Source organism: Vombatus ursinus, unplaced genomic scaffold (assembly GCF_900497805.2).
Source record: "Vombatus ursinus unplaced genomic scaffold, bare-nosed wombat genome assembly UNPS02014770.1, whole genome shotgun sequence".
NCBI classification, from domain to species: Eukaryota; Metazoa; Chordata; class Mammalia; order Diprotodontia; family Vombatidae; genus Vombatus; species Vombatus ursinus.
The window spans coordinates 16,730,126-16,753,307 of NW_020954548.1; the positions used below are offsets into that span (position 1 = coordinate 16,730,126).

Genomic DNA, 23,182 nt, shown 5'->3' on the forward strand with positions numbered 1-23,182 from the left:
GACTGGGGGCAAAGACTATTGGACTTAGCCAGTTATGAAATCATTCTCCATCTTGGATAGAACAGTTTCAGATAAGGAGTGGAGTCAAAAGTACAATTTCAGGGAATTGAGAAGTGATTGGGAGGCATAAAAATGTATGTTGCAAGTAAATACAACATTTGGATGTTTATGCTGGAAGGGACCACTCAGATCATCAGCCCTACTTTGTCATTTCACAAGTAAGGAAACTGAAGCCCAGAGAAAGTAAGGAACTTGATCAAAGCTTAGCCAGCTAATAAATGACAGTGCCAAAACAGGAAGTGAGGTTTCCTAAATCCTGTTGTAGTGTTTTGTATACACTCTCTCTCTAGAGGTACGCGATATTTCCAGGGCTTTGTCCTTATTAGTTTGGTTAACTAGAACCTGATGAGGAGGATTAAAATAGTCTCCATAATAACAAACATTTAAGACCTGAGTGGCATGCTTAGTTTAGAGAATTTTCCCATTATTTCATATAGAAAAAACTCATTAAAATATGCTTTTCTGAAAAGCAAATAATTACAAAATTATTGCAAATGAAATAGTCAAAGAAAATTTATAGTTCTTTGATAATGTATATCCTATTAAATTCTTTAAATATAGAGAAATTGCTTCAATTAGGAAATGTTTCAAGATGTTCCTATATCTTGTTTGGTTAATTGTTTATTCCTCTCTGTGCTTTTCAGTTCTCATTTGAAATGAACAGTAAATATGATTGTGGTAGGCCTGCCTTGGAGTCAGAAAGACCTAGATTCAAGACCTACTCCTGATACATTGTAGCTTCATGACAATATGGCAAACCCTCTAAGTTTCCAGTTCCCTAGGTCATTGTCTAAGACTGTAAATTTCAGACAAATTGTCCATCTGCAGTCAGTAGAGGGAGTTTTCACACCAAGAATTCGCTACACTGCTGAAATCGCAGGTCTATATTGAAAAAAAAAATTACTGTTATTTCAGGAAAGCTAAATACTGTTAGAAAATGTATTGCTGACACTGTGTTTGCTGATGGGAGTATCTTTGTTGAATTTCCCTGTTTCTGTTCATTGCTCATTTATTCTACAGGTACTATACAAGACACAGTGCTAGATTCCATGAGGGAAGGACATGGATGAATAAGAAGCAGGAAATCACTTATAGATGGTTAAAAACAGCTAGGTGGCCCAATTGATGGAGCAATGGACCTGAAGTCAGAAAGACCTGAGTTCAGATCTGGTCTCAGATACTTACTAGCTAAGTGGCCCTGAGCAAGTCACTTAACCTCAGCCTCAGTTTCTTCATCTGTAAAAATGAAGATAATAATAGCACCTACCTTCCAGGGTTGTTTTGGATCAAATAAGATAATATTTATAAAGAGCTTAACACAATGCCTGGTACATAGTAAGCTCTATATAGATGTTAGCTATTTTTATTTTGTATAGGAATACTTCATGGTGACAATCTGATCCTAAAAGAAATGGGTATTATTTCCATAGGCATAGAGTAAGATGCAGTGGGAGGAGGAGGGAGAGAGAATTTTTGGTGAAAGAGTGACACGAGCAAAAGTACAAAATATTAAAAATGCTGGGTCTGTTTGGGGAATGTGAGGTAAGGCCAAATGATTTATTGGAGCTATATTGTATAAAACCCTAAAAGCCAAGCTAAAGAATTTAGATTTTATTTATTTGATTGAAGAGCCATTAAAAGTTTTGAAGAAAGATAATGACATCATTAATTTAATGACTATTTATCTGATACCTCCTGTGTGCAAAGGGCTGCTAATGAGAACGGTGCATTTGTGAAATTAAAATTTGCCAGCAGTCAAATGCATTGTGTTTTAGAAGGGAAGGAAATGTCTAGAGACTATAATCTAGAAATTAGTTAGGAAGGTGTTGTAATAGTCTAGGAAAGATATAATAAGAACCTAAATATTAATGAACATTTGGATTTGAGAAACAGTAGAGATTATCAACAGATGACTGAATGATTATTCTGTAGTAGAGAATAGAGAAAGATGAAAGTATATGTAGAATAATTTTACATATATTCCCATTTGTGACTAATGATGGCCATCTCCTAGGTTGTGGGGGAGAAGAGGGAAGAAAAAAAGGGAAAAAAAAGAAATTTACTTGATAATTTTGTTATATATTTAAATGGAATAGCAAGTTATGCATAGTAGATTTGCAGTTTCATATGCAATCTTTTTTTGTACTGTGTTTTATTCCATAAATGGAAAATGATTTTTTTTGGTAAGGTAGTTGAGGTTAAGTGACTTGCCTAGGGTCACACAGCTAGTTAAGTGTCAAGTGTCTGAGATCAGCTTTAAACTCAGGTCCTCTTGACTCCAAACAGTAGCTGCCCCTATAAAATAATTTTTTTAAAAAAAGAAAGATACACTATATATGGGTCAATAATTTGCAGAGATTTTGAGCCTGGATTCCTGCCCAGGAAGAAGGGGGAAAAAGACCACTGAATGCATGTCACCTTCAAGAGGGGATATCCAGAGAAAGTAAAAGGTTAAAGTAAAGAATTATGTAGTGAAAAAGTCCAGGCAATTAGTACAAACTATGCTTTTGAAAAATTTGGTTGTAGATGGATGAGATCAAGTTAATGAAAGAATTTTTTTTTGCATGCAGTTAGTCAGTAAACCTGTACCTACTGTGTACCAAATGCTTTGCTAAGCACCCATGATAGAAAGACAAATGACAGTCTCTGATTTCAAGGTGCTCACATTCTAACGGGTGAGACAACATGCAAACAACTATATACAAACAAGATACTTATAGGAGAAATTGGAGCTAGTCAGTGGAGGGAAGGTTACCGGAATTAAGATGGATTAGGAAAGGCTTCTCAGAGAAGGTGGGATTTTAGCTAGGACTTGAAGGCAGCCAAGGAAGGTAAGAGGTAGAAATGAGGAGGAAGGGCATCCCATCATGGGGAACAGCCAGTGCAAAAGCATAGAGATGGGAGCTAGAATATCATGTGTGAAGAATAGAGTGACTAGTTTGGCTAGTTCAGAGATTATGGGAGTAATACCTATTAAAACTAGAACGATATGCTGGGGGCAGGAAGTGTAGGATTTTTAAAAGCTAAACAGAGTAGTTTAAGTATTTATCTGAGAGGCAATAGGGAGTTACTGGAGTTGGTTAAGTCGGGGAGTCACAGGGTCAGATTTGTGCTTAAGAAAAATTACTTTGGCAGTCATATATGGAATGGACTAGAGTGAGGAAGAGAATTAAGACTTAGATAACAGTGATTGACCATCATTTGTAGGGTTGACATGTCTTGACAACCTCATGATCAACTAGATTAGAGGCAGGGTTTGAAAATGTCATGGCGACTGAACTCCAGATTCTTGCTTAGCCTAACTCATAATACACATACTAGGACTGAGTTGGCTGGGTTTATCATTAGTCTCTCAGTCTCAAACCTCTCCCCTCCCCAGTCTATCTTCCACATAGTCGTCAGAGTTATTTTCCTGAAGCATGGGTCTGACCATGTCATTCAGCCTACTCAGTAAACTCCAGGGGATCCTTGTTACCTCCAGAATCAAATATAGTTTTAAGTTTGCCATTTAAAGTTCTTTACAGCCTAGTCCTTTCCTGCCTTTCTAGCCTCCTATCTTTTCTACCCATCACATACTCTAGAATCCAGCTTATTTGACTTTCTTTCTCTTCCTTGCACGAGATGTCACTGCTCTGCACCATGCCTAGAATGTTGTCTCTTCTGTCCTTCATATAGAATACTCAACTTCTTTCAAGATTCATAAAAAAAAAAAAACAACCCACCAAAAAAACAAGAAAACTAGAACATTTAGCACAGAGGCCTTTCCTGGTCCTCTCAGCTCCTAGAACCTTCCCCAATAAGGTTACTTTCCATCAAATGGGTATGTGTCCTTCACATACCAACTTATCTGCATGTTGTCTTCCCCATTAGATTGTAAACTCCTTGAGTGAAGGGACTACTTTTGACTTTTTTGTATCTCTGGCATATAGCATATGCATGTTATAAAATAAGTGCTTAATAAATAATTGTTCATTGACTGATTTCTGCCCTTAGTCTGACTCCTATGCAGGCTAGCTGCTTTAGCCTTTTGCATGGCTCTAGCCATGGAACTCTTAGCTAGTTAGGAGAGCAGTGGTATGTAACAGAGCTGAGAAAGAGTGCTGGGCACTTATGTTTGAAGTCTGGTCTCCTACTCTTTGGTAATATTGTTGAGGTCTAGAGGTGCTGGGAACCCTAAAATTGAAGGGCAAACAATGCTGGTCCTGCCTCGAATGAATTCAACCCAAGCCTTCTTTCAACCAGAGACAAGGTTTATTAAAACACCAGTTGTGGTGGGTGATACTCTCAAGGAATCTGAGCAATTTAATGGGGGCATGATAGATATTTATATATAGTGGTGTAAGAGTGACCAATAGCTTGATTGACTGGGAGGTAACAGAGAAGAACACTGTAACCCTCTCAGTCTTTTTTTTTTTATAAAATGGGAATACATTACTGATGGAAGCCTCAGTGTTATTTTGAGAAAGTACATTGTAAGCCTCGAATAGTTACATTCATGTGAGTTTTTTTTTATCATTTCATCAGTAAGCCCAACCAGCTTTTGTGTTGTACATTTTAATTCAATCAGCTCCACTAAGCATTTATTAAGCACTTTCTATATTCAAAACACTGTACTAGGGGAGGGTTATTCTAAGGTAAAAACAAAAATAGTCCTTGCCTTTGAGAAAGTTATATTATACTGGGGGGAGGGGTGTTAAAAATAAAAAGAAAGGAGTAAATACCAGAAGATTTGAGTCCTGTGAAAACTCTTGTCAACCAATTAGAAATGGCTTACTGTAGGAGGTATCACTGCAGCTGAACTTGGATACTGTTTTTGGTCATAGTATAGTTTGATCAGTGAAAATTTCTCAACATAGGCAGAAAAACAACCTAGGGAATGATGTTTGAGTAGTGGTATCTTCTTGATTTGATAGTCACAGGACTGGATATTTTATTAACTGATCTATTCTGTGATACAGATCCATTTAGTTTTTTAAATGGTGAATATTGAATCTTTAGTAAACTTCACTTAAAATTAAATTAGAATAAATTTAATTTGGGATTAAATTAATTTAAAAGTAATTTAATTTTAAAAAAAAATTAAATTAATTCCTTCCCCTGGTAGTTGGGTGACTTTTTTTTTCACCATTTGGCTTTAAATAACCTAACAAAAGCCAGTTTGTTCTGTCATCTGTAGGCTCCATTTACCTAAAATATTGAAAACTTATGTACACAACAAAATCCTTTATTTCTGTTTCTTCATAGGGATGACGGTAAGTTCTAACAAAGATGGCTCAGGAATGATAGTTCGAAGTATCATCCATGGTGGAGCCATCAGTCGAGATGGCCGGATTGGTGTAGGGGATTGTATCTTATCCATTAATGAAGAATCTACCACCAATCTAACTAGCGCCCAGGCAAGAGCCATGTTAAGGAGGCATTCTCTCATTGGACCTGACATAAAGTAAGTAATAGTAGGGAAAGAGTTTTGAAAAAATTAAACACACTGAGACCTATATGACCTATAAAATTAGAGGATCTAAAATCATTAAAATGTGTGCTTTTCAGTTTTCTTTGTTATAAATCTTTCAAATCAACATAATATTTGTTAAACATTAACCACTTAATAAGTTGTATATTTTAAATGTATTGTCATGTTTTTACAGTCATTTCTCCTTAGATACCCCATACATCACATTGATTGCTTCCTGTAACAAAGAAAAACATAAAAGAATCCTTGTTAACTATCACATTCCTTGCATTATTTCTCTTTCTTGCTGCATAACAATATCTATTTATATTTAAACATTGCTGTTTTTTCTTTAACTTTAGTTGTAGCTTGAGAATATGTTGCTCATGACCTTTCTACCCCTAAGCCTGTCACTGTGAAAACCATTGGAGGGTTTGGTGACACTCTGGGTCCTCAATAAATTTCAAAAGTGAGGGGCTCACTAAGAAAAAAAGCTGAATTGAGCATTAGGATACCCATTGGTTGTACAATGCTGAAGGAAGTTTCAGAGTTAAATAGTTTGACCAGAGAGTCTCAAAAATAGGCCTGGAACAATCTGTCTATTCCCCAATGGAAGCTCTCTAGTCTACCCTTGTCTAGGGACCTAAACATATCCTGGCTCTGCCATTTCCTGTGTGACTTTGATAAGTCACTTAAAACTGAATAAAGAAAACAAAAAAATCTCCATGCTTTACTTTCCTTCTGTATCAAATGGAGGGGTTAAATTACAGGAGCTATGATGTACTTTCTAGCTCTGGATTTATATTTCTAAGTAATCAGCGCTCTTAGAGTATGACAAAATGTTACCTTTTTTAGCTCCACTAAACTTGTCATATAATGTGTACCTATAAAGTAAGCCTGCTTCCTTAAGCCACCTATAAAATCAGCCTTATTGTTTTATGGCCACAATTTCTAAGGTGATTGTTTTCTTTCATAAAAGACAGCCTTGTTTAGTTGTGATGAACAAAGGGCCGGGGAGTCAGAGGATCTGAGTTTGAACCCTGTTTTTTCTACTTACCACTGCTTTCAAGTCACCTTTCTTTAGGTCTTGGCCTCCTTTCCTTAGAGCTGAGAATCCTATGATCCTACATTTTCCATTCCTGTATAGGGAATATAATAGTGCCAAATCTGATGTTCATAAGCACCCAAGCATGATGTTCATCTGGAACTGGAGTTAGGATTACTTTGTGTAACTGGTTTTGTGTACTGCACATTATTTTACTGACATGCATTTTATATTACTGGTTCTCCTACAAAGAATGTATGTTGAATTTTCATAAAGAAAAGCCACAATTGCAATCTGGTTTTCATTCTCCTTTCAATAAAAAGCAGACGTATATCTTATGACATTTTTCTGGTTGACTCTGCTGGTGATATATAAAAGAAGTATTATTATTATACAACCTAACCCCTTTTCCCAACTTCATTAATAGTTTTTCAATATTTGCATGTCTTAATTAATCCTTGATTTAAAAATCAAGTCATGTAACTTTAATAATCTTGACCACAATTTAAGTACAAGTGAAAATTATAAATATTATCTAAGTACACACTAATGAAAGAAATCATGTCTTCTTTTCAGTGTTCTTTTATACTGTCATTTATTTCTCTTCAAAAGATAAGTGGGATATAAAGGGATAAAGCCACTTATTGTAAAATATTAATTTGTATAGTTTATCTCTGGCATCATATATGGATAAGGTGATGACTGAATCTTTTCTTTTGCTGTATTATGATTTTTAAGTTTTTTGTTATTGGAGCTAATACAGATCACTTTCCATTTTCCTGAGATACCTGAATTGGAGCTCAGTACTGCTATCCTCAGTGTTCTAGTACATTGCAATATTTGTAGACTTTTGTATAAAAGGGACATTGTGACTATAATTTAAAATGACATGCCTTAGCTCCTGTTTGTGGCTTAAAAGGACTGAAGTGAATTCCATCCCTTCTCCACAATTGAAATTGCTGCTCTTCTCTGTTGCCTCTTCCTTCAATTCCTTACCAGAATTTGTTAATTTCATGTTGAAGATAGCTTTATTCTGACTGTCAAGAGCATCTAGAGAGGGGGTCTGGCAAGTAATTTCCAAAAAAAAAAGAAAAAAAATGTGTTAATATTATGAGGGGGAATCATAGATACCACCAAGACCACCAAGTCTTGCTTCAGATGGTTGTAGAGTTTGGCTCACTGGGCAGAGAATACAAAGCAAGAAGGACATATACATGTACATATATACATATACATACACACACACACACACACACACATACTCCTTATAGCCCACACTAGAATGGGTACTAAGCAAAAAAAAAAAAAAAAACAAAACCAAAACAAATCAAAACAAAACAACCCAACATTCAGCCCCTCTGGTCAGCTATCACAAGTGTTGGGGAGAAAGGGCATTTGTCCTTAGTGTTCTTTCCTTGCCACCAGCCTTGCATGAAGCTAGGACATAATTTCCCTTGGATCCCATTTGATCTTCCCAAAAGAAAAGTCATTCCCTTGTATTTGAGCATACAGGAGCAGAAGCCTCACCTCTGAACCACTGAGGTTTCAATTTTGGCTTAAGATTGCCAACTATGTTGAGAGCTGAGACTAGGTTTTCTTCCTACAAGGGGGGAAAAATTGGGGGGAGGATGATGGGATATTTTTGGTTGGATTGTGGATAACCTGTTAAGAGGAGATCTAAAAGAAAAAAAAGGCATCCCCCAAAATGAAATATAAAATTGCTTGGCTTTAGGAAATTCTATGATTATTGAGAAAATGCTTGGATATTCTTGAAAGTCACAGTACATGGCAACTGTGTGTGTGTGTGTGTGTGTGTGTGTGTGTGTGTGTAGAATTTGAGTTTTAAGAGTTCAAGAACAGCCAGTTTAAGTTCCAGGTTTCATTATTTTCTGGGGAAAACCAGATGTGTAGCCTCACCAGAATGCATTCTGTTTCACTTCTCACTCCACCTTGCCAGGAGCCCTTATATTTCTGTAATAATAGCCAGGGTTTTGCGCTTAGCAGCAGCTGCTAGTAACATCTGCCAGATAATTACTGAGCTGAATCAGAATTCACCTGCCTTAACCTAAAGTGTGGGATGAATTCCTGATCAAGGAATAAAAGATTGATTGCAGTTACATTTTTCCATGCTTGTTAATAATCACTGCTATAGACACCAGTAAAGAGCAGATGCTTTCCGGGGGAGGTGTAGATGGGAGGGAGGTAGAAAGAGGGGGGAGGAACAGGAGCACACACTTTTAACTACATATGTATGCATCTCACATTCAGCACAAGACACTGACATTTGTTAACACCATTGTAAAAAGATGCTGCATCGTATGCTTCACATTCTAGATCTTCTCCAGCACCTGCTGATGATCAGGCCCCCTTTTATGTGTGAGTATTGGCGATTCAAAAGCTCATTATTGCTATATGTTGCAATTTGTCTGTGAAACCATTTCATGCTTTTATAACATCCAAAAGCAGGGATGCATCCAGATATAGATTCAGTGTATACATTTCAGCTTTTTTACTTATTCAAATTTAAGCATAAATTCCAGCAGGGCTGGAAAATGGTTGCTGCATTTTCAGATTGATGGTTGTTAGCCTATTTGAAAAATTGTATTTTCTAAACGTTGAGCTTTCAAGCTTGTTTCTAAGAGGATAATCCTACCCATGAGCTCTAGCACAGTATCTGGATTAATCTCCGTGTCACATTTTCTACGGCACTAATGTTATCGGGTTTTTTTTTTTTTGTTTTCTTTTTTTGTTTTGTTTTGCCCCTTCACATATTACTGCAGGTTAGTTTATTTTTAAGTGTGTATGTATATTTATATGTAACACTGGCTATCAGATAAGTTGTCTTCAATGTGTTCCAAATGTGGTACATAACACAGTTTCAGTTTTTTTTGTTTTGTTTTCTGTTTTTTTGTTGGTGGTTTAGAGGTTGTTTTGTGTGACAGTGTGGCCAAGCGTGTGTTCAGTACCCCCCTTGCACTGCACGCACCCTTGTGTTGTGGGATGTTGGTGTTGCTGGTTCTTGTCTCTTCGATAAATCTTGGATAAATACTTATGAAACTGCCTTTCCCCCCTCAGGTTTCTGTCTGGCAGGCATCTGTAGAGAGCTTTTATTGGTCCAAGGAGGAAAATGAGAAAAGGATCTAGAACAAAGCTCTTTATACAGCACTTGTGTGGATGCTTAACATCTCGTACATAAATTAAAAATGTTTTACTGGGTTTTGTTTTCTCTCCTTTGGGTTCTCATGTTCTTTCCTCATTACTTTCCTAGACTTTTCTTCAAGATTTCTCTACTGTGATTTGGATAGTTGACAAAATTTTTAGAACTGTCACCTATCTTGTAGAGACTCTTTAGGCCCTTAGTTAAAGTACTCATTTCCCCCATATTTAACTTCATGGACTCTCCTGGTATTCGCTTATTCACTTACTTGTTCATTCAACAAATATACTGTAATGAGAGGCAACATGATGGAGTGAGGCTAGAAAGTGCCTCTGATACACTAGCTATGTGGCTATGGCCAAATTACTTATGCTTTTTTTTTTTTTTTTGGCTAGGCAATGGGGTTAAGTGACTTGCCCGGGGTCATGTATCTAGTCAGTGTTATGTGTCTGAGGCTGGATTTGAACTCAAGTCCTCCTGAACCCAGGGCCGGTGCTCTATCCACTGCATCTTCTAGCTGCCCCAAATCACTTATACTCTTGATGGCTTAGGCAAATCTTTCAGATTCAAATTATAAATGAATTTCAAATCTCTTTTGGAGAGCAATTCCATCTTGGGAGTTTCCCAAACTTAAGCAATCACTGGTCTGAACTGCCTGTCTCCTTTTCCCCACCAAAGGTGTTGGGGGATGGGGTGGGGAAGAATTATGTAATGCAATATGCTAGATTTTGGGGGAGATAGAAACTCTGCCTTTGCAGGGCTTACAATTCCAATTTTTATTATTTCTTCTGAAGAGTTTCAGTACTTATTGCTTCATAAAGCACTTTTGTGAGTCAAATGCCTACCTCTTCATTACCATTTTGAAGATCAGATGAATGTAGACATTAATGTCAGAACCCATGGCCTTGCTAATCAGGTGGAGCAAAAGAAGACACAACTCAGGGACACTCAAATAGTCATTTCAGGATGGGAGCTGGGACTGCCGTAAAAGACTAACGCTCTGAGGAGTTAGGTCAAGTTAGAGAAATAATCCAGCACTCCCTCTATCTTACTTCTTAGACCCTTACTTCCCTGCTTCAGTTTCGGCCTCTGTAATGACATCCCCTCTCATCTTAGTCCGTTGAATGTTATCAACCCGAACATTCTGTGATAGTAACATAGCCTGGCCTTTGTATTGTGGGACTCCATATTTGTACCTCAGGAGTGTACTACACTTTCCTTGCTCTATCATTTGTCTAGCATATAGCATGCCTTCTTAAAATTCCATAAGACAATTAATTGCCATGCCCAAGATCAAACGGTTATTAAATTTGGGTCCAGAATTTTTTAGGTCTCCTGAATTCCAGGTTGAAACTAAATCCAATAAATTGTTTCCTCTTTCATTGGCTAATGTATGTCACCTGGCAAAAATGTATACAAAGGAAGTGGTTCCATAGAGTTGATGTATCTTAGGTAAGAGTATACCTACATGGTACATTAGTGATTTGGGATAGAAAGCTAATTAACAGGACATAGTAGTGGGCATTGAAGGGTGAAAGGAAATAGAGAGACCCCCACATAAAACTGTATAACTTCCTCAATTGATAAATTAGGCCACTTGAGTAACATAAAAAGGTAATCCTCAGTCCTGCCAGAAAATACTGACTTTTCATGTAAATATCACCCTCATGTTGATTTTGTAGGTATTTTTCGCATTATTTATAATCTCTGTATTATGCAGTTGTTGGTCCATAAGTACACTTTAGTTACACGAATACACAGACTTGATCTCATTTAATATATTTAACTTGCCCTGTTACTCATTGATCTATGGCTCAAGTTCCAACTAGGGAGCACAAAGTATGGTGCACTAAGTAACATAATGGGGCAAAAGCCAAATACTTTGCCCACAGTGGGATACTGAGCAATCCACAAAGCAATAGGAGGCAATACCTAGCACAGTGCAGTAGTTACTCCAGGAGCATTTAGTGAATGAACAAATGAGTGCTTGTGTTTTAAATGTCAAGTTAACTTTTTCTAAATATCATTAGAGGAAGATTGTGAAGGAGAAAGATATTTTTGACATAGTTTAAACAATTTGATATCATATTTCAGAGTTTGAGACTCACCATTTGGTGGGACTTTTAGGTGGTCCTTCATAGTGCTTGCTAATTGAAGTGACTGGTTTAGATATACAGAAAGAATAAAAGTAGCCCTGGATAGGCAAGGCTAGTGCGATGGGCTACTAAATTTGGTGTGTCCTGGAACCTGGACATATTCAGAGGAGTTTGATGCTTTACATGTATTTCCAATACCAAGATATCATTGTAAGCCTTATTATCATTTAGGAACTGCCATAACATTTATTAATCACCCACTACTATCATGGTTTCCTGTGAACTTTCATTGGAAAAATTTGGCTGCTTATGTCCCCAGAACACAAAATGAAAACTAATGCTACCTAAATGACATTCAATCAACAAACATTTATAAAACATCTTCTATGTCCTATGCACTGTACTGGATATACAAAGACACAAGAGAAAAAGGCCCTGCCCTTAAGGATCTTACATTCTATCAGAGAGATGGCATATGCACATATAGGTATATACAAATTAGATTTAGGCCGGGAAGATACTAGCAGTTTGGTTTATTGAGAAAGCATTCCTAGAGCTGAGTCCTGAATTATTCTAAGGATTATATGAAGCCAGGGTGAGGTAGAATATAGGACATTCTAGGTATGTGGGACAGCTTATACAAAAGAAATGGAGGGTGGTATTTGAAACAGTAAGAAGGCCAATTTGACTAGAACTTAAGGTACATGAAGGAGAATGATATATAATACAGCTAGAAATGGAAGTCGGGGCCAGATTGGGAATGGCCTTAAATTAAGTCAATCAGAGGAGTTGACATTTGACCTTAGAATAGTAGAGAATCATTGGAATTTATTAATAAAGATTTGCAGTTTCGTGTGTAGTCATCTTTTTTATTGTTATGGAAATGCTTGTTTTATTCCATAAGCTAAAAATAAAATCAATATTTTTTTAAAAGGAATAACGTGGTCAGACCTGTACTTTAGGAAAATCACTTTGTTGCCTGTGTGGAAGATGGTATAAAGAGGGCAGGATGAGTCAGGGAGAATAAATTAGGAGGATGTAGTCCAGATGAGAGCTTTTGAGGATTTCAGCTGAGGTGGTGGATGTATCAGTGGAAAGAAGGGGACACACTTGAGGAATGTTGTGGAGGTAGAAACAGTAAGATTTGGGAATTGGTTGGATATGTGGGATAAGAGAGAGTGAGGAGTCAGGGAGCACGCTATGGATGCAAATTTAGGTGGTACCATTGGCAGAAATAGGGAAGTTTGAAGAAGAGTGAATTTTGGAGAAAAGATAATGAATTCTCATTTGGACATGATGAGTTTGAGATAACTATAGGACATCTAATTAAAAGTGTTCAGTAGGTAGTTGGTGATGCAGGACTATAGCTCAAGAGAAGGTCTAGGGCTGGATATATAGATCTGGTAGTCATTTGCATAGAGATGATCATAAAATTCTTGAGAGCCAATGAGGTCACCAACTAAAAGAGTGTTGAGGAAGAATAGGAGGCCAAGGAAAGAGCACTGGGGTATAACCGCTATTTGGGGGCATGGGGTGGCTGATAAGCCATCAGAGAAGACTGAGGTGTAGTCAGGTGGGAGAACTAAGAGAGAGCAGTAAAGTAAAAATAAAATCCCAGGTGAGAGAGAAGAGAGTGTTCAGCAGTGTTAATTGATGACAAAAAATTAAGAAATATGAAAAGAAAACCATCATGTTCATCAACTAAGAGGTGATTGGATAAATCATTTTGAGTTGAATGAGGACCCAAGCCAAATTGTATAAAGTTGACAAATGCCTTCACTTGGAGGCCATGATAGAAAACAACTTTTTCTAGGGCATCATTTCATGTGCCCATGCTACCAATTCAGTTCTGTTCAACACACATTTTTTAAAGTACCTGTATGTGCCTGACTCTGCTCAATACTGGAGATACCAAAGATGAAAATGATGATAAGCAGCTTCCATTAAAGTCTAACCGGGGTGTAGTGCACTACATTTACACCGATTAGAGTGTGATAAGGGCAAGCAAAGAGTCAGACAAAATACATTTGGTAAATTTGAGGAAGGTGAAATTGCTCAGGGAAGGCTTACTAGAAAAGATCAAGAAATAGTTTCTAATAGGCAGGAATGAGGAAAGAATGCATTCAAAGCATGGGTGATAGCCATTTAAAAAAATTGTTTACACGTAGATTTTCAGAGGCTTCCTTCCTAATTTGGTTTCTTTTAGTATATTACACTCAAAAAGATTTTTTTTTTATATAGAAAAATACTTTTCTGTGAACATGATTAATAAGGATGGTAATATTGAATTTTTGCCCTTTTGGAAGGTTCTCTTATTTTTTTCCTTAACATTCTGCTAATCTTTGATATCCCTTTTTACTTTTATGTAATGTCTTATTTTCTAGGGTTACCTATGTTCCTGCAGAGCTTTTGGAAGAGTACAGAGCAAATTTAGGACACCAGACTGAGGAAACAATGTCACTTGATATGTTTTCATCTTATACTGCCAGGTAATCAAAATACTCTCTAGTAACTGCACCACAAGAGAGTTTGTCAAAACTGAAAGACCATGGTTGAGTTCAACTTTTTGCTTATGGAATAACAAGAATAGGATTTTGAAGAGAAACCATGAACTGGAAGGAAGGGGCAGGGGGAAATATAACATGCTAATTTCCACTCACATTTGTGCAAAATTATTTCTCAGCTAGCATTCAAGTCCTAGAGCTTAATTGTGTGTAAGGGACAGAGCTGGAAGAATGAGCTCTTTCATATTTTCCAAATGTGAGCAGATATTCTAAAATTTGCTTCTATAATCTCAAAGTAGGTTATTAGAACTCTGTAAACTTCTACATGGACAGCTAGGTGGTGCAGTGGATAGAGTGCCAGGCCTGAAGTCAGGAAGACTAATCATCCTGAGTTCAAAGATGGCCTCAGACACTTACTAGTTGTGTGACCCTGGGCAAGTCACTTAACCTTGTGTGCTTCAATTTCCTCATCTGTAAAATGAGCTGGCAAATGGCAAACCATTTCAGTATCTTTGCCAAGAAAACCCCAAAAGGAGTCATGAAGGGTCAGACACAACTGAATAACTAAACTTTTGTATAATGCCATTGACATAGAGGCTTTCAAGCAGCCACACCATGCCCCCAAATAGTGGTTATACCCCAGTGCTCTTTGACCCACTACTGTTGCTCGACACTCTTTTACTTGGTGACCTCATTCTTTTCAAGGGTCCTGATACTAAGGAAATGTTTAATCTAGAAAATATAGAAAAACATGGAAAATATACTATGAACCCAAAGAGTACTGGCAATAAAAAAATATAATACATTGTTTAATAACATAATCATCTGTTTTGGTTGCTACTCTAAGGTAAAACCTATTTGCTGCTAGTAAAATAGAAGGCTTAATGAGGCTCCTTTTTTCATAAACTATTTCTTTTTTATGTCAGGGAATATTTCTGTTTATTAAATAAGATTTTTAGAAAATACTGACTTTCATAGGTTAATCTATTTATAGCTACAAATGTCATTGAGAATAAAAGATTTATGGATTTCTTGATTAACTGAATAGTTTAGCTAAATAGAATACTCTGCCCTAAAGTTTTGCAGTGGCACCATACCAATGAGGAATACAGAAGCATTTTTTTAACTATACAAAATTTTCAAATTGAAAATAACCTTGTTTAAATTTTCTTTATACATTAACATACAAAGAGTCTCATTTTATGAGAAATCTAAAAGAATAAAAATAACTTCTTTAACTATTTCCTAAATAACAAATCCTAAATAACAAAATTATTACACCAAAACTTTACAGTACTCTATATTCAATAAAAAGAAAATCTAAATACATGCTTTATACAAGATTCCAGAATGGCTTAGGCAAGTTTTTCCTCTTCTAAAACTTTTTTCTTCTATTTTTCATAACACTAGTTATTTTTGTTTTCTTTTAAAAGTCTTTATATAAGTTTTGTATCATCAGGAGTTTTTTGTTTGTTTGTTTGTTTGTTTTTTGGAGAGGCTATTGGGGTTAAATGACTTGCCCAGAGTCACACAGCTAGTGAGTGTGTCTGAGGCTGGATGAACTCAGGTCCTCCTGACACCAGGGCCAGTGCTCTATCCACTATGTCACCTAGCTGCCCCTATATCATAAGATTTTAACCAGATATTTAAATAATTGATTCTGATTATGTCCTTTTATAGATTCAAAGAATATCAGAGCTTGAGAGAGGTACTTAAAAACCATTTAGACCAGGGATTTTTTTTTCACCTTTTTTGTATTATAGACCCCCTTAGGCAGTCTGATGAAGTCTATAGATCCCTTTTCAGAATAATGTTTTTAAATGTTGTAAGTAAAATTGATAGGATTTTAAAGGAATTCCATTATATGGAAACACAGTTGCCAAAATATATTTATTTTAAAAATCAAGTTCACAGACTCCTGATCAATTCCAACCTGTCCATTTGATAGTTGGGAAGACTGAAACCCAAAATGATTAGGTAACTTGCCTGAGGTACTACAAGTACTAAATGGTAGACCTGGATTTTCTGATATTAAGTCTAGTGTTGTTTCCACTATACCATTCTATTGCTGCAACTTTGTTTTACTCTGCACTGACTTCTTTGAGCATCAGAGTATGGGAAAGCTCAGTGCAGCTGCAGAAATGGGTTCACTTTGAGTCTGTACTGTTTTTCAGTAGGTTTCCAGCTACTGTAAATAAATAATCCCCTAGTATACTTTATTTCAGTAGGCTTTAAATGTGATTTTAAAATGACATAGGCTATGTTTTCTCTTTAGAAAAAAAAAGCATTCCCTTGCTGGTATCTATTGTACTTACTGCCAATCAGAAATCCAGATATATTTTCTTATATAGTTAGCATTTGGTAAAAGCAAAATTGCAGCAGACATGGAAAGGGGGAAAATCCAAACACAGTCTGTATTTTAATAAACTTCCTATGTAAGGAAGTGTAGCATGTGTCTGGTAACTCCAGATGGGCCACAGCTGTGCCATAAGCATATTCTGTTTTTCTCTTATAGTTAAAGGAAAAAACACTTGCTTTTAAAGCTCTTGTTCTTTTTTTTCTTTCCCCCAAAGCTTTTGTGGAATCAACCCATGGGAAAGACTAGCTTGAAACTATTGATTTATAGATGGTAAGCTACTTGAGGACAGGAAGAATGCTTTGCATATTTTTGTGTCCCTACCTCCCAAAGTACCAAGCACTGTGCTTTTTTCTAAGTAAGTAAGTATTTGCCGAATAAATGAAGAAATGAAGCAATTGTTTTTCCTTTAAAACTCAGATGATATTTTCCCATTGCAGTAGGAGAGAAACAGATTTTTGCAGACTCTGTATTTATTCTTAGAGTACAGGTTTTTAACCTTTGTTGCATCATGAATGCCTTTGGTAGTTTAGTGAAAACTATGGACCCCTTCTCAGAATAATTTTTTGCGGGGCTAGGCAATGGGGTTAAGTGACTTGCCTAGGGTCACACAGCGAGTGTTATGTGTCTCAGGTCAGATGTGAACTCAGATTCTCCTGAATTCAGGACCGGTGCTCTATCCACTGTGCCACCTAGCTGCCCAGAATAATATTTTTACCCAGAATAAAGGCACCCACTTTTATTGAAATACAGTTATCAAAAAATATTTTTAAAACAAACAAACAAGTTCACAGACCCAGAATAAAAACTCTGGTCTTAGAGATTTATTCTATATCTTTTCACTAAGCTTATGACAAAATGTTTTCATCATCTCTTGCTTTTGACTGCAATCATGGAGCAGAGGAGTTGAGTGAGTAGGAGTTTCACAGTGCTGAAACAAATAGTTGTTCTAAAGGCTTTATGCTCATGCTGAAACAGATGAACCAGTGGTAAGAAATCTGTGGGTGTTTTTACAAGTATTTTAAAGTACTCAGTACATCACTCTTTCACAGAGAAATCCCAGAACTCCCAGAACGTGAGGAAGGAGAGGGAGAAGAAAGTGAGCTTCAGAATGCAGCCTACAGCAGTAACTGGAGTCAGCCAAGGAGGTGAGTATTGTTTCTGGTTGAGAAAAGTCTTTGTAGGGATTTTGGGTGTATACTTATGAATTTGGTCAGCATGCTCTTTAGGTTTCTTCACTACAGTAGAAAATGCCTTCATTCCATAAACTGAAAAAAAAAAAGAGTCCTTGTGTGATTTCAGATTACTTAAGTATGATGGTATTTTCTCATACACACACTTTAGTACTTTGATGTCCAGTGGTTTAGCTGGTACAACTTTGTATACAGAAGCACATTAAATATATAACAATGTGCCACAAAGGTGTAGTCATTCTTTCCTCCTTCCATTCCATTCATTCTATGTATATTTATTATAGAGCTGGTAGAGCACCGTGATTGGTATAAAAGGATAAGAAACAAATAGTTATAATAAAAACTATGAATCATTCAGTCAATAAACATTTGTCATGTGCCTACCTACTATGTTGGCAGGCACTGCCTAAGCACTGGGGATTAAAAAAAAAAAAGCAAAATACAGTCCCTTCCCTTGAGAAGCTCATTATCTAAAGGAGAAGACATACAAACAACTATGTATAAACTATATTCATTATATATACATATATATATATATATACACATATGTATGTTTAGGAATAACTAACAGAAGGAAGTCATTAAGATTAAGGAAAACTGGGAAAAGGTTCTAATAGAAGGTGTGATTTTAGCTGGGCTTGAAGGAAGTTAGGAAGTGGGGATGAAGAGGGAACATTCCAGGTATGGGGGAAAAGTGAAATGCCCAGTCTCAAGATGGAGAAGATTGCTCAAGAAATAGCAAGGAGGATGGTGTCACTGGACTGCAGATTATGTGAGGGTAGTAAGGTATAAACAGATTGGAATAGCGAAGGAGAGGAGGCTAGGTTATGAAAGACTTTCAGTGCCAAACAGAAGATTTTATATTTGATCCTGAAGATAATAGGGAGCCATTGGAGTTTATTGAGAAAAGGTGGTGGGAGGATGACGTGATCAGTCTTATGCTTTAAGAAAATCACTTTGCTAGCTGAGACTTGACAGGAGAGAGACTTGAAATAAACAGATAAGCCAGCAGGCTATTGCAGTAGTCCAAGTATGGGATAATGAGGACCTGCACTAGAGTGGTGGCAGTGTTAGAGGAGAGAAGGGAGCATATATGGGAGATGACAGGTCTTGGCAAAAAGATAGGATATTGGGGGTTAGAGAGAAGGAGGAGTCAGGGATGACAGCTACTTTGTTAGCATGGGTAGATATGGATAGTTAGTGGTACCTTCAAAAGTAATAGGGGAGTTAGGAAGAAGGAAGAGTTTGGGGGAAAAGATATTTAGTTCAGCATGTGTCCAAAGCAGAACTTAAATGAACTTGAGTTGTTCTAATTCCAAGTGTAGCCCTCTTGCAACTATGCCAGATTATATCTCCTGAATAAATATGTGAACTGAAAGATTTGGTTGTTATTATATTGAGCTTATTGAAAACCTAGTCTTGGTGATGTGTGAGCTAATGTTTACTTTGATTTTTATAGCTTTATTTCTTGGCTTCATCTGGGGTGCACTAATGAACAAGATTTGGGAGATGGGATTGGGAAGAAAGAATTGGAAGACGTTCGGAAAAATGGAGTGCAGAATTGGGAAGGTTACTGAGGACCAGAATGGATAGTTTGGTGATGGTATCATGACAAGATATATTAGGTATAGCTAATTTTTAACAAAAGAATTTTGGGACAAAATGTGAAGAATAGTTCAGAGTTGGAAAACTATTTAGTTTTCTTTGCTCATCGCCCCAGACCATTGCTATATACAAATCTTTGTCTACATGATTTTAAAAAAAGCGCAGCCCAAATGGTGGATTTTTGTTTTTCTGATAGTTTTATAAATTGAATTGGTTAGAATTCATATTTCATTTGACTGACTACTCAAATATTGGGGCAGGGGAACCAACTAAAAATCTATTATCAAGCTGCTTCCTATAAACAACAGCTTTAATAGTAGAATAATAGATCACAAACTTAATAGTGCTTGACAACACAGTAAATGCTTTAAAATGATTCTGTCCATCTATCTATCTTATTGCCTTAATTGCCCTGAGGGAAAAATGGAAGTTCATGGAGTGAAAAGGCTACAGATATGAATTATATGACTTTATATTTAGAATTGAATAGGAGGAACAAAAGAAGGCATCTAGTCAAACCCCCTCATTTAACACATGAGGAAACTGAGGCAGAGAGCCATTAAGTGACTTGTTAAGGTCACACTGATAGTAAATGGCAAAGTCAGCCTTTTAATCCAGACCCTCAGATTCCAAGGTTAGGGCATACTCTATTTCATTGAATGCCAGTAGTGACATCTTTTTGTTGAATTTTTAAAAACTTTTTTGGCTTTATTTTTAGAAAATGTGGTGATGGAATAAAATAAATGCTATAGCAGATTAGCTTAGGATTCAATTGATTTGAGTTAATTCATTAAATTTCTTTTCTAATCTTAGTTAATATTTTATTTTTCCTAATTATATATAAAAATAATTTTAACATTCTTTTTTTCAAATTTTGAGTTCCAAATTCATTCCCTTCCTCCCCCACCCCCATTGAGAAAGCAAGCAATTTGACATACGTTATACATGTGTAGTCATGCAAAGCACATTTTCATATAAGGCATTCAGTAAAAGAAAACACATACAAAAAAGCCAAGAAAAATAAAGTAGGTAAAGAAAAAGTATCTTTGATCTGCATTCAGGCTATACCAGTTCTCTCTTTCTGGAGATGGAAACACCTTTTATCATAAGTCCTATAGAACTGTCTTGGATCATCGTATTACTGAGAATAGCTAAGTTATTCATAGTAGGTCACACCAGTTCTTTCTCTGGAGATGGACAGCACCTTTCACCATAAGTCCTACAGAATTGTCTTGGATCATTGTATTACTGAGAATAGCTAAATTATTCATAGTAGGTCATCATACAATATTGCTGTTACTGTGTACAATGTTCTCCTGGTTCTGCTCATTTCACTTTGCATCGGTTCATGTCTTCCCAGGTTTTTCTGAGATCTGAGCTCATCATTTCTTAAATCACAATAGTGTTCTATCACAATCATGTACAACAGCTTGTTCAGCTATTCCCCAATTGATGGACATCCCTTCAATTTCCAATTCTTTGCCACCACTAAAAAAGCTGCTATAAATGTTTTTGTAAAAATAGGTCCTTTTCCATTTTTTTTTTAATCTTTTTGGGATACAGACCCAGTAGTGGTATTGCTTGGTCAAAGGGTATACATGGTTTTATAACCCGTTGGGTGTAGTTCCAAATTGCTTTCCAGAATGGTTGAATCAGTATACAACTTCACCAATAGTACATTAGTGTTTTAATTTTCCCATATCCCCTCCAACATTTGTCATTTTCCTTTTCTGTCATATTAGCCAACTTGACAGTTGTGAGGTGGTAGATCAGAGTTGTTTTAATTTGCATTTCTCTCATCAATAGTGATTTAGAGCATTTTTTCATATGACTATAGATAGATTTGATTATTTTGTCTAAAAACTTTCTCTTCATATCCTTTAACCATTTATCAACTGAGGAATGGCTCTTATTTCTATAAACTTAACTCATTTCTTTATGTGTTTGAGAAATGAAGTATTTATCAAAGAAACTCACTCTAAAATTTTTTTTTCACAATAATGGTTATCAACTGTGAATGTTCCCCCTATCCCATTTTACCCTGTTTATTCTACTCTCTCTCTACTTTTAACTTGTCTGTTCTCAAAAATGTTTTGCTTCTGACTTTTGCTTCTCCCAAACTGCATTCCCTTCTATCAACTCCACTCCCCCTTCTCTTATCTTCTTCCCTTCCTACTTTCCTATATGGTAAGAGAGATTTCTGTACCCACCTGAGCATGTATTATTATTCCCTTTATTAGCTAATTCTGATGAGAGTAAGGTTCATGTCCTCTCCTCCTCAATTCCCCCATTTTTCCCTCCTCTGGAAAATCTCTTTCAGGCCTTTTTTTCACATAATTTATCCCATTCTACCTCTCCCTTTCCCTTCTCCCAGGCGTTCTTCTTTCTCAACCCTTAATTTTATTTTTTTAGGTAATCATACCATCACATTCAACTCACACCTCTGCTTTCTGTTTATGTCTACTCTTTCTAACTGCTCTAATAATGAGAAAGTTTTTTAGGAATTATAAATATCATTTTCCATGTAGGAATATAAACAGTTTAACTTTATCAAATCCCTTATGACTTCTCTTTCCTGTTTACATTTCTATGCTTCTTTTGTGTCTTGTATTTGAAAGTCAAAATTTCTCTTCAGTTCTGGTCTTTCCATCAGGAATGCTTACAAGTCCTCTATTTCATTAAATGTCCATTTTTCCTCCTGAAGGATTATACTCAGTTTTGCTGGATAGGTGATTCTTGGTTGTAATCCTGGTTTTGCCTTCCAGAATATCATATTCCAAGCTCTCCTGTCCTTTAATGTAGAAGTTGGTAAATCTTGTGTTATCCTGACTATGGTTCCAGGATACTTGAATTGTTTCTTTTTGGCTACTTGCAGTATTTTATCCTTGATCTGAGAGGTCTGGAATTTGGCTATAATATTCTTGGGAGTTTTCATTTTTGAATCTCTTCCAGGAGGTGATCAGTTGATTTCTTTCCATTTTATTTTACCCTCTGGTTCTCGAATATCAAGGCAGGTTTGTTTGTTTGTTTGTTTTTTTGATAATTTATTGAAAGATGATTTCTAAGCTTTTTTTTTCAATCATGACTTTCAGGTAGTCAAATAATTCTTAAATTATCTCTCCTGGATCTATTTTCCAGGCCATTTGTTTTTCCAATGAGAGATTTCACATTTCCTTCTATTTTTTTTTTCATTCTTTTGATTGTGTTTGATTGTTTCTTGACATTACATAAAGTCATTAGCTTCTACTTGCCCAATTCCAACTTTTAAGGAATTATTTTCTTTAGTGAGCTTTTGTACTTCCTTTTCCATTTGGCCAGTTCTACTTTTTAAGTTCTCTTCAGTGAATTTTTGTCCCTTTTTCATTTTGGCCAGTTCTGCTTTTCAAGGCATTCTTTTCTTCATTGGATTTGTGTGCCTCTTTTCCCATTTGGCCTGTTTGGTTTTTTAGGGTGTTATTTTTTTTGTTTCCTTTACCAAGCTGTTGATTCTTTTTTTTTAATGATTTTCTTGTATCACTCTCATTTCTCTTCCCACTTTTTCCTCTGTTTCTCTTACTTGATTTTAAAAATCCTTTTTGAGCTCTTCCATGGCCTGAGACAAATTCATATTTTTCTTTGTGGCTTTTTTTTGCTGAAAGTTTGACTTTGTTGTCTTCTTCTCAGTGTGTGTTTTGATCTTCTTTGTCACCATGGTAACTTTCTACGGTCAGAATTTTT

At 36.2% G+C, this 23,182-nt stretch overlaps 1 protein-coding gene across 15 annotated transcripts in view; it reads left to right on the top strand.

Annotated features, from left to right (window-relative positions):
• Positions 1-23,182, top strand: part of MPDZ (multiple PDZ domain crumbs cell polarity complex component) — a 218,252-nt gene that overhangs the window by 132,056 nt on the left and 63,014 nt on the right. For 12 of the 15 annotated variants that reach the window (XM_027862857.1, XM_027862856.1, XM_027862854.1 and 9 more), the window contains 4 exons: positions 5,305-5,503; positions 8,889-8,930; positions 14,192-14,296; positions 17,720-17,815. In XM_027862857.1, the coding sequence (XP_027718658.1) occupies positions 5,305-5,503; positions 8,889-8,930; positions 14,192-14,296; positions 17,720-17,815 (442 nt within the window). The remainder of the gene's footprint in view (positions 1-5,304; positions 5,504-8,888; positions 8,931-14,191; positions 14,297-17,719; positions 17,816-23,182) is intronic. The other 3 variants (XM_027862860.1, XM_027862863.1, XM_027862864.1) reach the window with 1 other exon arrangement.